At 45.0% G+C, this 17,370-nt stretch overlaps 1 protein-coding gene across 1 annotated transcript in view; it reads right to left on the reverse strand.

Moving 5' to 3' along the window:
- Positions 1 to 10,587: 10,587 nt before the first annotated feature.
- The window catches only part of CUBN (cubilin), a 298,563-nt gene continuing 291,780 nt past the window's right edge, over positions 10,588 to 17,370 (reverse strand). Inside the window, exons 65-67 of the mRNA XM_068238249.1 lie at positions 16,052 to 16,217; positions 13,076 to 13,311; positions 10,588 to 10,837 (exon numbers count right to left, since the gene is read on the reverse strand). Of these exons, the coding sequence (XP_068094350.1) occupies positions 10,730 to 10,837; positions 13,076 to 13,311; positions 16,052 to 16,217 (510 nt within the window). The 3' untranslated portion in view covers positions 10,588 to 10,729. The remainder of the gene's footprint in view (positions 10,838 to 13,075; positions 13,312 to 16,051; positions 16,218 to 17,370) is intronic.

The raw sequence follows: 17,370 nt of genomic DNA on the forward strand, positions 1-17,370 counted from the left end.
TGATCAGTAGATTATGCTGGCAGGCTGGGAGCAATCTGCATTATCTGGTGATAGACAAGTAGTGATCAGTAGAGTATGGTGGCAGGCTGGGAGCAATCTGCAGTATCTGGTGATAGACAAGTAGTGATCAGTAGATTATGGCGGTAGGCTGGGGGCAATCTGCAGTATCTGGTGATAGACAAGTAGTGATCAGTAGATTATAGTGGCAGGCTGGGGGCAATCTGCAGTATCTGGTGATAGACAAGTAGTGATCAGTAGATTATGGCGGTAGGCTGGGGGCAATCTGCAGCATCTGGTGATAGACAAGTAGTGATCAGTAGATTATAGTGGCAGGCTGGGGGCAATCTGCAGTATCTGGTGATAGACAAGTAGTGATCAGTAGATTATAGTGGCAGGCTGGGAGCAATCTGCAGTATCTGGTGATAGACAAGTAGTAATCAGTAGATTATAGTGGCAGGCTGGGGGCAATCTGCAGTATCTGGTGATAGACAAGTAGTGATTAGTAGATTATGATGGCAGGCTGGGAGCAATCTGCAGTATCTGGTGATAGACAAGTAGTGATTAGTAGATTATGATGGCAGGCTGGGAGCAATCTGCAGTATCTGGTGATAGACAAGTAGTGATCAGTAGATTATGATGGCAGGTTGGGAGCAATCTGCAGTATCTGGTGATAGACAAGTAGAGATCAGTAGATTATAGTGGCAGGCTGGGAGCAATCTGCAGTATCTGGTGATAGACAAGTAGTGATCAGTAGATTATGGTGGCAGGCTGGGAGCAATCTGCAGTATCTGGTGATAGACAAGTAGTGATCAGTAGATTATGGTGGAGGCTGGGAGCAATCTGCAGTATCTGGTGATAGACAAGTAGTGATCAGTAGATTATAGTGGCAGGCTGGGAGCAATCTGCAGTATCTGGTGATAGACAAGTAGTGATCAGTAGATTATGGTGGCAGGCTGGCAGCAATCTGCAGTATCTGGTGATAGACAAGTAGTGATCAGTAGATTATGGTGGCAGGCTGGGAGCAATCTGCAGTATCTGGTGATAGACAAGTAGTGATCAGTAGATTATAGTGGCAGGCTGGGAGCAATCTGCAGTATCTGGAGATAGACAAGTAGTGATCAGTAGATTATAGTGGCAGGCTGGGAGCAATCTGCAGTATCTGGTGATAGACAAGTAGTGATTAGTAGATTATGATGGCAGGCTGGGAGCAATCTGCAGTATCTGGTGATAGACAAGTAGTGATCAGTAGATTATAGTGGCAGGCTGGGAGCAATCTGCAGTATCTGGTGATAGACAAGTAGTGATCAGTAGATTATAGTGGCAGGCTGGGAGCAATCTGCAGTATCTGGTGATAGACAAGTAGTGATCAGTAGATTATGGTGGCAGGCTGGGAGCAATCTGCAGTATCTGGTGATAGACAAGTAGTGATCAGTAGATTATAGTGGCAGGCTGGGAGCAATCTGCAGTATCTGCTGATAGACAAGTAGTGATCAGTAGATTATGGTGGCAGGCTGAGAGCAATCTGCAGTATCTGGTGATAGACAAGTAGTTTTCAGTAGGTTATGGTGGCAGGCTGGGAGCAATCTGCAGTATCTGGTGATAGACAAGTAGTGATCAGTAGATTATGGTGGCAGGCTGGGAGCAATCTGCAGTATCTGGTGATAGACAAGTAGTGATCAGTAGATTATGGTGGCAGGCTGGGGGCAATCTGCAGTATCTGCTGATAGACAAGTAGTGATCAGTAGATTATGGTGGCAGGCTGGGAGCAATCTGCAGTATCTGGTGATAGACAAGTAGTGATCAGTAGATTATGATGGCAGGCTGGGAGCAATCTGCAGTATCTGGTGATAGACAAGTAGTGATCAGTAGATTATGGTGGCAGGCTGGGGGCAATCTGCAGTATCTGCTGATAGACAAGTAGTGATCAGTAGATTATGGTGGTAGGCTGGGAGCAATCTGCAGTATCTGGTGATAGACAAGTAGTGATCAGTAGATTATGGTGGCAGGCTGGGAGCAATCTGCAGTATCTGGTGATAGACAAGTAGTGATCAGTAGATTATAGTGGCAGGCTGGGAGCAATCTGCAGTATCTGGTGATAGACAAGTAGTGATCAGTAGATTATGGTGGCAGGCTGGGAGCAATCTGCAGTATCTGGTGATAGACAAGTAGTGATCAGTAGATTATGGTGGCAGGCTGGGAGCAATCTGCAGTATCTGGAGATAGACAAGTAGTGATCAGTAGATTATGGTGGCAGGCTGGGAGCAATCTGCAGTATCTGCTGATAGACAAGTAGTGATCAGTAGATTATGGTGGCAGGCTGGGAGCAATCTGCATTATCTGGTGATAGACAAGTAGTGATCAGTAGAGTATGGTGGCAGGCTGGGAGCAATCTGCAGTATCTGGTGATAGACAAGTAGTGATCAGTAGATTATGGCGGTAGGCTGGGGGCAATCTGCAGTATCTGGTGATAGACAAGTAGTGATCAGTAGATTATAGTGGCAGGCTGGGGGCAATCTGCAGTATCTGGTGATAGACAAGTAGTGATCAGTAGATTATGGCGGTAGGCTGGGGGCAATCTGCAGTATCTGGTGATAGACAAGTAGCGATCAGTAGATTATAGTGGCAGGCTGGGGGCAATCTGCAGTATCTGGTGATAGACAAGTAGTGATCAGTAGATTATAGTGGCAGGCTGGGAGCAATCTGCAGTATCTGGTGATAGACAAGTAGTGATTAGTAGATTATGATGGCAGGCTGGGGGCAATCTGCAGTATCTGGTGATAGACAATTAGTGATCAGTAGATTATGGTGGCAGGCTGGGAGCAATCTGCAGTATCTGGTGATAGACAAGTAGTGATTAGTAGATTATGATGGCAGGCTCAGAGCAATCTGCAGTATCTGGTGATAGACAGGTAGTGATCAGTAGATTATGGTGGCAGGCTGGGAGCAATCTGCATTATCTGGTGATAGACAAGTAGTGATCAGTAGAGTATGGTGGCAGGCTGGGAGCAATCTGCAGTATCTGGTGATAGACAAGTAGTGATCAGTAGATTATGGCGGTAGGCTGGGGGCAATCTGCAGTATCTGGTGATAGACAAGTAGTGATCAGTAGATTATAGTGGCAGGCTGGGGGCAATCTGCAGTATCTGGTGATAGACAAGTAGTGATCAGTAGATTATGGCGGTAGGCTGGGGGCAATCTGCAGTATCTGGTGATAGACAAGTAGTGATCAGTAGATTATAGTGGCAGGCTGGGGGCAATCTGCAGTATCTGGTGATAGACAAGTAGTGATCAGTAGATTATAGTGGCAGGCTGGGAGCAATCTGCAGTATCTGGTGATAGACAAGTAGTGATCAGTAGATTATAGTGGCAGGCTGGGGGCAATCTGCAGTATCTGGTGATAGACAAGTAGTGATTAGTAGATTATGATGGCAGGCTGGGGGCAATCTGCAGTATCTGGTGATAGACAATTAGTGATCAGTAGATTATGGTGGCAGGCTGGGAGCAATCTGCAGTATCTGGTGATAGACAAGTAGTGATTAGTAGATTATGATGGCAGGCTCAGAGCAATCTGCAGTATCTGGTGATAGACAGGTAGTGATCAGTAGATTATGGTGGCAGGCTGGGAGCAATCTGCAGTATCTGGTGATAGACAAGTAGTGATCAGTAGATTATGGTGGAGGCTGGGAGCAATCTGCAGTATCTGGTGATAGACAAGTAGTGATCAGTGGATTATGGTGGCAGGCTGGGAGCAATCTGCAGGATCTGGTGATAGACAAGTAGTGATCAGTAGATTATGGTGGCAGGCTGGGAGCAATCTGCAGTATCTGGGGATAGACAAGTAGTGATCAGTAGATTATAGTGGCAGGCTGGGAGCAATCTGCAGTATCTGGTGATAGACAAGTAGTGATCAGTAGATTATAGTGGCAGGCTGGGGGCAATCTGCAGTATCTGGTGATAGACAAGTAGTGATCAGTAGATTATAGTAGCAGGCTGGGGGCAATCTGCATTATCTGGTGATAGACAAGTAGTGATCAGTAGATTATGGTGGCAGGCTGGGAGCAATCTGCAGTATCTGGTGATAGACAAGTAGTGATCAGTGGATTATGGTGGCAGGCTGGGAGCAATCTGCAGGATCTGGTGATAGACAAGTAGTGATCAGCAGATTATGGTGGCAGGCTGGGAGCAATCTGCAGGATCTGGTGATAGACAAGTAGTGATCAGCAGATTATGGTGGCAGGCTGGGAGCAATCTGCAGTATCTGGGGATAGACAAGTAGTGATCAGTAGATTATGGTGGCAGTCTGGGAGCAATCTGCAGTATCTGGTGATAGACAAGTAGTGATCAGTAGATTATAGTGGCAGGCTGGGAGCAATCTGCAGTATCTGGTGATAGACAAGTAGTGATCAGTAGATTATAGTAGCAGGCTGGGGGCAATCTGCATTATCTGGTGATAGACAAGTAGTGATCAGTAGATTATGGTTCAGGCTGGGAGCAATCTGCAGTATCTGGTGATAGACAAGTAGTGATCAGTAGATTATGGTGGCAGGCTGGGAGCAATCTGCAGTATCTGGTGATGGACAAGTAGTGATCAGTAGATTATAGTGGCAGGCTGGGAGCAATCTGCAGTATCTGGTGATAGACAAGTAGTGATCAGTAGATTATGATGGCAGGTTGGGAGCAATCTGCAGTATCTGGTGATAGACAAGTAGTGATCAGTAGATTATGATGGCAGGTTGGGAGCAATCTGCAGTATCTGGTGATAGACAAGTAGTGATCAGTAGATTATGGTGGCAGGCTGGGAGTAATCTGCAGTATCTGGTGATAGACAAGTAGTGATCAGTAGATTATGGTGGCAGGCTGGGGGCAATCTGCATTATCTGGTGATAGACAAGTAGTGATCAGTAGATTATGGTGGCAGGCTGGGAGTAATCTGCAGTATCTGGTGATAGACAAGTAGTGATCAGTAGATTATGGTGGCAGGCTGGGAGCAATCTGCAGTATCTGGTGATAGACAAGTAGTGATCAGTAGATTATGGTGGCAGGCTGGGAGCAATCTGCAGTATCTGGTGATAGACAAGTAGTGATCAGTAGATTATAGTGGCAGGCTGGGAGCAATCTGCAGTCTCTGGTGATAGACAAGTAGTGATCAGTAGATTATAGTGGCAATCTGCAGTATCTGGGGATGAACAAGTAGTGATCAGTAGATTATAGTGGCAGGCGCATAGTAGCCCCCACTACTGGGTGCTAAGTAGTAGTGGGGGCCAAGTAACAGTAAGGGCTTGTTCACACTACTACAAGAACTTTTGTAAGCACTTTGTGATTTTAAAAGCTCTTTCTAAAGTTATCCTATGTGTCTATTCACACTGGAGTGATGTGATTTAGTAAATATACCCCATAGCATTGCATTAGCAAGAGCTTTTAAAATCTCTCATTTTTAAGTGTTTAAAAAGCTCTTGTAATGTGTATCAGCCCTAAGTGCTTAGTAGTATTGGGTGCCAAATGCTGCAGTGGGTGCTTTATTGTAGTGGGTGCCTAAGTAGTACTGGGTGCTGCAGGCTCCTCACTCTGCTGTTGCAACAACGGCAGAACTCTGTGCGCCGGTCAGGAGCCGCTTTCATTGGCTCCTGACCTGTCCATCATTGTAAGCTAATGCCTCAAAGTGAACGGCTCACAGAGCTCTGCCATCCTAGAGACGGCAGGGCGAGTGAACGGCAGCATGTGCAGAGTGGTGAGATCGGCTGGAGCGCACGGCAGGCTAGTAGAAATCTTCGCCCTGTCAGAGCCGCACAGCCACCTTCAGGATGTAGATTTCAACTAACATGGTCTGGAAGCGGTTAAGCATGGTTGTTGCATTATTCACGTAGATAAATATATTATCTGCAGACACTATATACAGTGGGATGCAAATATTTGGGCAACCTTGTTAATCGTCATGATTTTCCTGTATAAATCGTTGGTTGTTACGTTAAAAAAGTCAGTTAAATATATCATATAGGAGACTTACACAGTGATATTTGAGGAGTGAAATTAAGTTTATTGGATTTAAAGAAAGTACACAATAATTGTTTAAATACAATTAGGCAGGTGCATAAGTTTGGGCACTGTTGTCATTTTATTGATTCCAAAACCTTTAGAACTAATTATTGGAACTCAAATTGGCTTGGTAAGCTCAGTGATCCCTGACCTACATACACCGGTGAATCCAATTATGAGAGAGTATTTAAGGGGGTCAGTTGTAAGTTTCCTTCCTGTTTTAATTTTCTCTGAAGATTAGCAACATGGGGGTCTCACCATCAAGGTTTAGGGGAAGGATACAGAAAGCTGTCTCAGAGATTTCAGCTGACTGTTTCCACAGTTAGGAACATATTGAGGAAATGGAAGACCACAGGCTCAGTTCAAGTTAAAGAGAACCCGAGGTGTGTTTAAAGATTGTTATCTGCACACAGAGGCTGGATCTGCCTATACAGCTCAGCCTCTGTTGCTATCCCAAACCCCACTAAGGTCCCCCTGCACTCTGCAATCCCTCATAAATCACAGTCGTGCTGTGAGGCTCTGTTTACATCTGTAGTGTCAGTCTCAGCTGCTCCCCTGCCTCCTGCATAGCTCCGGTCCCTGCCCCCGTCCCTTCCCTCCAATCAGCAGGGAGGGAAGGGATGCAGGCGGGGACTGGAGTTCTTCAGGAGGCGGGGAGAGCAGCAGACTGACACTATAGAGATAAACACAGCCAGCTCTGACAAGTTGTCAGCAGCATGGCTGTGATTTATGAGGGATTGCAGAGTGCAGGGGGACCTTAGGGGTGTTTGGGATAGCAACAGAGCCTGGGCTGTATAGGCAGATCCAGCCTCTGTATGCAGATAACATTCTTCAAACCCACCTCGGGTTATCTTTAAGGCTCGAAGTGGCAGACTAAGAAAAATCTCGGATAAACAGAAGTGACGAATGGCGAGAACACTCAGTCAACCCACAGACCAGCACCAAATACCTACAACATCATCTTCCTGCAGATGGAGTCACTGTGCATCGTTCAACCATTAGGCGCACTTTACACAAGGAGATGCTGTATGCGAGTGATGCAGAGGAAGCCGTTTCTCCACCCACAGCACAAACAGAGACGCTTGAGGTATGCTAAAGCACATTTGGACAAGCCAGCTTTATTTTGGAATAAGGTGCTGTGGACTGATGAAACTAAAATTGTGTTATTTGGGCATAACAAGGGGCGTTATGCATGGAGGAAAAACAACACAGCATTCCAAGAAAAACACCTGCTACCTACAGTAAAATATGGTGGTGGATCCATCATGCTGTGGGGCTGTGTGGCCAGCGCAGGGACTGGGAATCTTGTCAAAGTTGAGGGACGCATGGATTCCACTCAGTATCAGCAGATTCTGGAGATCAATGTCCAGGAATCAGTGACAAAAAGCTGAAGCTGCGCAGGAGCTGGATCTTTCAACAAGACAACGGCCCTAAACACTGCTCAAAATCCACTAAGGCATTCATGCAGGACAACAAGTACAACGTTCTGGAATGGACATCTCAGTCCCCAGACCAGTGTTGCCAACTCATCCCTTTAATTACTGACACATCTAAGTTATACAGGTTCTGGGGCTACTTACACATAATCAGTGCCTTAACTGCATCTACCTAGCCACGAAACCTGTATAATTCATATGTGTCAGTAATTAAAGGGATGAGTTGGCAACACTGCCCCAGACCTGAATGTAACTGAAAATATGTGGTGTGAGTTAAAGTGAACCTCCAGACTAAAAAATCTTCTCAGCAGCACTGAAAAGGCCTGGTGTTTCCTTAACAGTTTCACAGCATCAGAACTTTGTTTTTGCTACCCAAGTCTCATTTTTAGCTGCACAGAAGAAAACTGCCTGGGCATTTTTCCCCTGATGCTTTGCAAAGCATGATGGGATTTCTGATGTTCTTCTCCTTCTGCTGTTTTAGTGCATTTTTTTTTTTTTTTTTAATTTGAGATTTGAAGCCTAGCGCACGCAGCTGGGAGGGGTGATCAGGACACAGGACAGTTGGAACTGTCTCATGCTCCCTGTCACCTTTCAACCAAAAAGATGTCTGCCCCCATAACAAAGATGGCTGCCCCCATGAAATTACAAACATTTGCCTGTTCTTTTAAAAGAGTAGGTAAGAGATTATATTACTGATCAATTTTCATTAACATAACTAATGTAACTTAATGACATGTTTGTTTAGGATGAAGTTCCCCTTTTAAAGACAGCTGTCTATGCTCGGAAGCCATCAAACCTGAATGAACTAGAGATGTTTTGTAAAGAGGAATGTCCAAAATACCTTCAACCAGAATCCAGACTCTCATTGGAACCTACAGGAAGCGTTTAGAGGCTGTAATTTCTGCAAAAGGAGGCTCTACTAAATATGGATTTCATTTCTTTTTTTGTGGTACCCAAATTTATGCACCTGCCTAATTTTGTTTAAACAATTATTGCACACTTTCTGTAAATCCAATAAACTTCATTTCACTTCTCAAATACAGGGCTGTGGAGTCGGTACAAAAATCTTCCGACTCCTCAGTTTATGAAATCACGACTCTGACTCCGGGTACCCAAAATGACTCCGACTCCTTAGTCTAATACTTAACAGGGATGTGGATTTTGTGCGAAAATCAGCCGACTCCCGACTCCTCCGTTTATGAAATCACGACTCCGGGTGCCCAAAATTGCTTCGACTCCGACTCCAACTCTGACTCCACAGCCCTGCTCAAATATCACTGTGTGTGTCTCCTATATGATATATTTAACTGACATTTTTTATCGTAACAACCAAAGATTTATACAGGAAAATAATTACGTCCTGTGCGTCCGTTACTTACTGGAGTGATGGTGCAGTTCACATCTTGATTAATCAGGTGGTAATTTGTCTTAAAGTAACTTTTCAGCAAATAGCAATTGACAAAGTACTAACTTGGTGTAATTGCCTTCTTAAAACAGAAGGAAATTTGCAATAATTCAGTTATAAATGAACATTTGTGGTTACCCACAATGCACACCTACTAAATATGCAAAACTAGGGAAAACATATTATAGCAAGCTCATTTAGGTGTTAAAACATCTGTGAGAAGTCAGGAGAAAAGTTCAAGGACACCTGAAGTAATAGGGATATGGAGGCTGCCATATACGTTATATGGCTGTCCTGCTATCCTCTGCCTCTAAGGGTGCCCTACCTTACTCAATTTCTAGCTTCAATATCCAGTCGATTCGATCATAGTGATCAAATCTGGCAGATATTGATGTAACATGTTGATCGATTCCCCGGCTGAAACAATTGTTCTGGTATGCCGAAAAAATCTCGGTAAAGAGGGCTTGATCAGGTGTCATCAGCAACCGTGTTCGATTTCCCGATGACTGGCTGACCCTTACCTAGCCTGTCAGCCCCCCACGTAAGTGTACCACCCTGGGCCCGTGGCAAGTGTAGTAGGCTAACCTGTCATGCCAGTGAGAGTCCTCATGTGTCTGGTGTCTTTCTGAATTGCCACCGCTAGCTCCTGTACCAAGTGACACAGACACGTACTAATGTCACTGCATGCGGCGGTGGCACGTGGTACACGTTAGCAATCCAAAAAGCCTCTGGACACAGGTAGACTCGCACCGGTGTGACAGATGTGCTTGCTACACTCTCCATAGGAGGGGGCATTACATGGGGGAGTGGGGGAGGGGCCAGGAAATCTGTCTGCAGTGTGTGGACAGGAAATAAATCCTTCTTTGATCAGATTCAGTCAGAGAGGGGTCTATCTGATGAACACCATACTACTTTTAGCCATAGAGTCTGAACAAGCATTCAGATCAGATGTTTGACTGCATTTGCTTTGTGCTTGTTTCTGATGTGTGTGATTCAGACACTACCAATGCATGAAAAATCAACAGGGCTTCCAGACAACTGGTATTGTTTAAAAGGAAAACAAATATTGCAGCCTCCATATTCCCCTCATTTCAGGTGTGCTTTGATTGAATAGGGCCCAAGGAGAGAGAACTGATGAGATAAATATATGAGGAGAGAGAAACCATGAGTTGATAAGAAAAGTGAGATAATTCATGAGATAAGTGTTGTGAATAAACCCCATGGTTTGGACTAAGCATTTTAGCCCCCAGAGTATCTCAATAGCACATTAATAAAGCATGCTTGCAATGTGTCTTATTACTCAACAAAATCCATTCTACCTCTTCTTTTAACATTTTAATATTTATTAGTGGCTTTTATTACTCTACTTCTGTGGCCTGCAGCCAACAGAAAGAGCAGGCAGATAAGGACTACTGTAATTAGCAGTAGCAATGAGCAACAAAAGCTTTCATCAGCGGAGGAGGAGATAGGACATTGTACTTCAAACAGTTTAAAGAAGTCACACTTGAGTTTTTTCACATCTTCCCCTGGATAAATGAGGTGGTGGTGGGGGGGGGGGGGGGGCAGATTCTACAGCTATTAGAAACCAGGACAAACGGCAGGAAAAAAAAAAGCTGTCTGGAACTTTGAATTTGAATGCAGAATTTAAACACTCATACATCAGTCCAGTTTTCCACGATTTATTAAAATAGTTGCATACAGTAAAGCATTCATCTTATTATGATAAGAGGTTTATTACAGGGTGATTTTCATTATACAGTACATATTTACAGCAGCAGGCAGTTTACACTGTCGCTGTCCTGGCAGGATTTTAGAAGAGGCGTGTGACTCGGTGACCCGCGTTCTGCGTTCCATGCTATGAGCTCCAGATCACTCTGAAGTTTGATGGCGCTGTGACGTACACCGCGTGGAATTTAACAAACACCTGATGGGACGTGGCATTGAATGAGGCAATATGTCCTTCCTGCAAATATAAAAAGGTGTAATTATTGGTTTATATAGAACCAATCTTTCCAGTGTTGTTGTGAGCAGTGGAACTGTGTGTTCAGCAAGCAGTTACCAGGCAGCAGTGAGCAGTTACCAGGCTTCACTGAGCAGTTACCAGGCAGCAGTGAGCAGTTACCAGGCAGCAGTGAGCAGATTCCAGGCAGCAGCAAGCAGTTGTAAGAGTTTGAGAGGCCTTACACTGCCTATCAACTTTTCATGGAAAAGGGAGTCTTTGGGCAAGGCCCCCTAATGACCTTGGTAGCCAGTGGTTAGCTATTGCCTATTTAAGGGCCTATTTCCATGGGAAGTTGAGCTGTGTGCTCAGCAAGCAGTTACCAGGCAGCAGTGAGCAGTTATCAGACAGGAGAGAGCAGTTACCTGGCTGGAGAGAACACTTGCCAGGCAGGAGTGATCAGTTTCCAGTGTTTCCAACTGCTCTGGAAAAGGGCCCTTATAGGAATATCACAAGTGGGAATGGTGAATAAGATACAAATATTTCTGTGTTGATGCAAGATTATGCAAATTTTGTTTCCAACTTTATGCTGCTTGAAAATGGAGTAATCGAATTTGACTTTGCCTGAATAGGATTGATCCATTTTCAAGCTGCATACATTTGCCACAAAATTTGCATAATCCTGCATCAACTCTTAATTACTTGCATCTCATCAACCCCGCTTTCTACAAGTTTCCTTTATAGCCCATTAAGAGCATGTTAATAACTATCAGTATATGCAAAGCTGGTTGTTTACTACCACTATAAGGCCTTTTTTCCACAGACTGTTGAGCTGTGTGTTCAACAAGCAGTTACCAGGCAGCAGTGAGAGGTTGTGAGAGTTTGAGAGGCATTTCACTGCCTATCAACAGACCATGGAAAAGAGGCCTCAGGCTTGCTGCTGCCTGGTAACTGCTTGCTGAGCACACAGCTCAACAGTAACTGCCTAAGGCCTCTTTTCCATGGACAGTTGAAAAAAATCTCACAACTGCTTACTGCTGCCTGGCAACTGCTTGCTGAGCACACAGTTCAAGTGTCAGTGGAAAAGAGGCCTGAGGGCCCATTTCCACTTGTGCCGCGCGTGGCTGCATTTCCTGGTCTGCGGGTATGCAGACGAATCCCATCAGCCGCAACATACCGCAAGGAAACAGATGGCAATGTCAGCCGAATCACTAGCGCAAGCGATTCGGCGGGTGGCGCCATTGTTTCCTATAGCGCGATTTGCCTGCAGGGAAACTCCATACATTCGGCACATAAACCGCGCCAGTGGAAACAGGCCCTGAGTCTTCTTTTCCAAGAGCAGTTGAACTGTGTGCTCAGCAAGGAGTTACCAGACAGCAGTGAGCAGTTATCAGGCAGCAACAAGCATTTACCAGGCAGCAGTGAGCAGTTACAAGGCAGCGGTAAACAGTTGTGAGAGTTTGAAAGGCATTTCAATGCCTATCAACAGCCCATGGAAAAGAGGCCCTTTTCCATGGACTGTTGATAGGCAGTGAAATGCCTCTCGCGTCTCACTGCTGCCTGGTAACTGCTTCCACGGACAGTTGAACTGTGTGCTCAGCATGCAGTTACCAGGCAGCAGTGAGCAGTTGCCAGCAGCAGGCAGTTGTGAGAGTTTGTGAGGCATTTCACTGCCTATCAACTGTCCGTGGAAAAGAGGCCTTACACCAGGATTTGTCAGCCAGGGTTCCTTGAGTACTCTGCAGGGGTTTCTTGGCACTTCCCCCCATCATGGGGGAAGTATATAGAGCACATTATAATAGGGGGTACTGTGAAAATAGGCACTTAATTGGGGGTCAGAACAATAATGAGCACACTAATAAAAAGCACTAGACTAATGAGACAGTATAATGAGTGGCAGTGTAATAGGGGGTAGTAAAATAAACAGCCTCACCTACTTTTAAAGACCACGCCTCCTGCAAAATATATGCAGGGGTTCCTCAAGATCCAAAAATCGTTTGCAGGAGTTCCTTGAGATTGAAAAGTTATTTGCAGGGTTCCTCCAGGTTAAACCGGTTGAGAACGGCTGACTTACATTATAAGTCCTTGACTTGTAATATCGAATATTATTTGGCCAAATAATAAATACATAAATTCTGATTTGCAGGCTAGACTTTTTTCTTCTTTTTAAATAAATTATTGCAATACACTTATTGACCTCCAGATGGCAGTCAGACAATAGAAATGAATTTGAAAGGCTGCAGAGTTGCAGTCAAAGCTTACCAGACCACATAAAGTCCTCAGTAATGGAGAGGTGGGAAGGGGACCGTCGTAGAACCTCAGATAGTTATTCTCACAATCTCCGGGGTCGTCAATGCTAAACGCTGCAACGCTTACAGCAACCCTTCTTCCTCTGGAAGCCACTATTGTCCATTCACAGTCTGTGCTGTTAGTATAGCTGCCCGGAAAACCAGGGCTGGTGAAGGATCCATGATCTCCAGGCAGAGTCCCGCCACAACCTGCAACATGATACACAGATGTAACGATTTCCTCATTCACCTATTTCAATGTTATAGAATCGCAAAATGAAGTCGCTCTAACATCTGTTTTCTGTACAATGAAAAATGACTGGAAAATTGCTTTGCAAAGCGGGAAGGAGGCCAAAAGTGACTCTACAGTGCAGGGGATAACCGGCAAAACCATCCTGGGTTCCCTTCCCCCCCAAGATCCCAGTAAGGTAGCCTATATGCTCACATCCCCATATGTACACATTAAAGGACCACTATCTCAAAAATCTTAAAATTTTAAATATATGTAAACATATACAGATAAGAGCAAAATGAGCCATAAATCACCTTTTTCCTATGTTGCTGTCACTTACAGTAGAAAGTAGAAATCTAACATTACCGACAGGTTTTGGACTAGCCCATCTCCTCATGGGGGGTTCTCAGGGTTTTCTTTATTTTCAAAAGCACTTAGTGAATGGCAGTTGCTCCGTCCAACTGCTAAGAAAGTGTGCAGCCGGCAGGGAGGCTGGCCAGCATCATTGTATAAATCTTTTTCAGGGAGTGTCTTTAGAAAGAATAACAGTCATGCTGAGAATTCCCTATGGAGAGATGGACTAGCCCAAAACCTGTTGGTTCTGTCAGATTTCTACTACTTACTGTAAGTGACAACAACATAGGAGAAAAGTAATGTATGATTCATTTTACTCTGGAAGAAACATGCTTCTCATTTGTATGTATTTTAAATTTTAAGATTTTGGCAACAGTGGTCCTTTAAAGGAAACCTAAAGCGATTAAAAAAAACAAAACAGTTTAACTTACCTGGGGCTTCTACAGGCCCCTGCAGCCACCCCCGAGTCGGGACAAACCAATCCTTAGGTCCCCCGCAGCGACTCAGTTTTGGTGACTGAGCCAGTCAATTGCCGGCGTGTCCTCCATCACACTCCCGGCCGCGCAGATGCAGTGCAATGGCCATTGACTGGCTCATTTGCTGTAAAACAAAACTGAGTCACTGTGGGGGACCGGAGGATCGGTTTGTCCCAGCATGGGCACAGGGCAACTGTTTGTTTGTTTTATCGCATTAGGTTTCCTTTAATACAACGTTTATGGTAAATATACAGTGTAGGGTATAGTACTGTTTTTTACCAAGGCCAATTTTTAACACTGACTCTCAAGCAACTAGAAACTACACTTAGCCAATCCCCATTTCTGCCAGATAGTGGGGTTTTACTGCACTTCAAACTCCCCCTCTGCTTTTATCCTTGGGCACCTCTTGCACCAAAAGCAGCTGATAAACCAAGAGTGCCTATGGCACTCAATTTTACAGACTGTGAATAGTGGCTAAATGTACAATTTTAATCGCCCAGACTCCAGTAAGGAAGCCTGTGAACGTGCACAGACCCCCCCCTCCAATATTTTAGTGAGGTAGCCTATGTGTGCAACCACCCCCACCACCTATATAACCACCCCCCACCCTGAGACATAGCAGAGCAGCAGCAGTCGGGCTGGTGCACACCGAGCGGCTTTTTCAGCGTTTCTGCAGCCGCTTGCGGCTGCGGATCCGCTTGGTCAATGTATCTCAATGGGGTAGTGCACACCAGAGCGGGAGGCGTTTTGCAGAAACGAAAAATGCTGAGGTGAGGCATTTTTTGGATTTCGGATGCGTTTCTGCCTCAATGTTAAGTATAGGAAAAACGCAAACCGCTCTGAAAAACGCCTGTTCAGAGCGGTTTTGCCGGCGTTTTTGTTACAGAAGCTGTTCAGTAACAGCTTTACTGTAACAATATATGAAATGTACTATACTGAAATCCGCTGCAGCAATCCGCAAAACGCCATAGAAAAATAAGAAAAAGCGTTTCAAAATCTGCTAGCGTTTTGCGGATCTGCTAGCGGTTTTTGGTGTGCACCGGCCCTAAGGGAGCGTGATACTTCTGCTTCCAGCAGCAGAACAGGTCCTCACTCCATGCCATGCAGCCCATCTCCTTGCAGCTCCTGTCTCTGCATGTCATGTGATATGTATCAGGAGAGGAAGTAGGCTGTGCGGTGTACGGTTACACTGAAGAGAGGAGTGATGACCTGTCTGATCCTGGAACCAGGTAATATGTCACACTCCACTGCTGCTGCTCTGCAAATGACCCCAGGAGCCCCCTTAGCTCCTGCTGTAATGCTGAGAATCACAGGGGTTATTGTTACACCACCACTACAGTGGTTCTCCGCCAACCTATCTGACAGCAAGGCTGTATACTATACAGCCTTATTACTGCTACAGCGCTGGCTCAGTTGAGACGCCATTAACCTCATTGGCGATAACCCGGAGTCAGTCTTGGGGTGGAGAAAAAAAGCTAGGAGCAGTAATCCCGAGCCTGACTCGGGGTATTCACCAGGAGGTCTATGCAGGGCCTGCAGTGCAGCGGCCATTCTTCTTCCGGTCCATGGAGGCTCTGGATCCCTCGGTAAGATTGTCATGATGAAACATCAATCTCACTATAGGGGTATAGCACCACCTGGAGGATGGAGGGAGAATTGCGGTGAGGTGGTGAGTAATGGGAGAAGGGAGGTGAGTAATGTGCCGGGGCTGCTGCAGATCTCACTGTGGTATGACTTTTTTCCTGGTTTTAGGGTTTAAAAGCATATGAAAAATACCTACCTGGTTTGGAAGCTCCACGCCTGCCACAGCTCTACCTGCCCCTTTTCCCATGCCATGCCCACCTTTGTCATAACTCTGCCAATAATATGTTTCAGCAGTAGCCCTTACCAGATGGGGATGAGGTCCAGGTGATTTCATATCCACGGGCGGAAGTGCCAGAGTCAGATTTGAAATGCAGGTACAGTACATTATTTTGGGGGAATATGGGGTTAGGAAGATTGTTCCCACAATAGGTTCCGATCACCGGGGAGTCTGCAGAGCTGCCATTTCTTACCTGGAGTATAGAGGAGAGAACATACAGGTTTGTTTTCTGTACAAAAGTCACAATCAGGCCTGCTTACAAAAGTGCCTATATTTTCCTTAACCCTTTAGCAGCCAATTTATTTAGAGGCTTACAAGTGCTCCAGGCCAATTTATTTTAGCACTTTATTTCTTATTTGATACATTTCCTTGCTTCTAATTAGTGCTGCTATTTCTCAAGATCTGCAGCATCAAAAGGTCCATCTTTATTAAAGTATCAAAATCATAAAAACATGATAAAACAGCGTGGAAAAATGGCAGATGATGCACAGGTGTGTCGGACCATCACAGTCCTTTTTCAATTCATCATAGACCCCTTTGGAAATAAAGTTGTGGGTCTATGATGAATTAAAAAAGGACTGTGATGGTCCAAAAACGCCTGTGCGTCATCTGCCATTTTTCCACGCTGCTTTATCATGTTTTTATGATTTTGATACTTTAATAAAGATGGACCTTTTGATGGTGCGGATCTTGAGAAATTGCTGTTAACACTCGGTGCTCCAGAGTGGATCCATGCACATCACACTGTGACCATTGGTGCTGTAACAATTTTGATCTAATCTAATTAGTGCTGCTGTAATGTGTATTTATGGCCAGTTGGTCACTTGTCACTAGGGGTAGTGAGACACAATAACAGAGGACTTCTGCTTCCAGTTTCTATATTTTCTGCTTGCAGAGAGACCTCAAAGCATTCTAAGAATTTACAGCACAACGAGTTTTGCCAACTGAGGTCAAAAGCAGCGCACTTATCTCAAAGGAGGTAACTCTATTGAAGCTGCCAATGGGCTAAGGGTCTGTACACCCTGAAAATCACCATTGGGAACGTGGAACAATGCAATCACAATTTTCTCCATTTGCAAACCATGTGTTTTGGAGTGATTATGTGATCGGGTGGGTTTTCATGAAACAATTGAGATTTCCAATGGGGGGAAAAAAGCCAGAAGAGGTTTAAAATAGGAGATCCCAAAATGATCACATAGCACCGCCTTTGCTGTGTAATTTTCTCGTGCTGTCATTGAAAGGGACCATTTAAACCTGTGAGGTTTGTGATGGCCAAATTTAGATACTTACCTCGAAAGGAGGCCCCAAAGGCTTCCCCTGTCCCCTCTGCCAGGCCATTCCAGTGC

The sequence above is a fragment of the Hyperolius riggenbachi genome, chromosome 5 (assembly GCF_040937935.1).
Source record: "Hyperolius riggenbachi isolate aHypRig1 chromosome 5, aHypRig1.pri, whole genome shotgun sequence".
In the NCBI taxonomy this organism is placed as follows: domain Eukaryota; kingdom Metazoa; phylum Chordata; class Amphibia; order Anura; family Hyperoliidae; genus Hyperolius; species Hyperolius riggenbachi.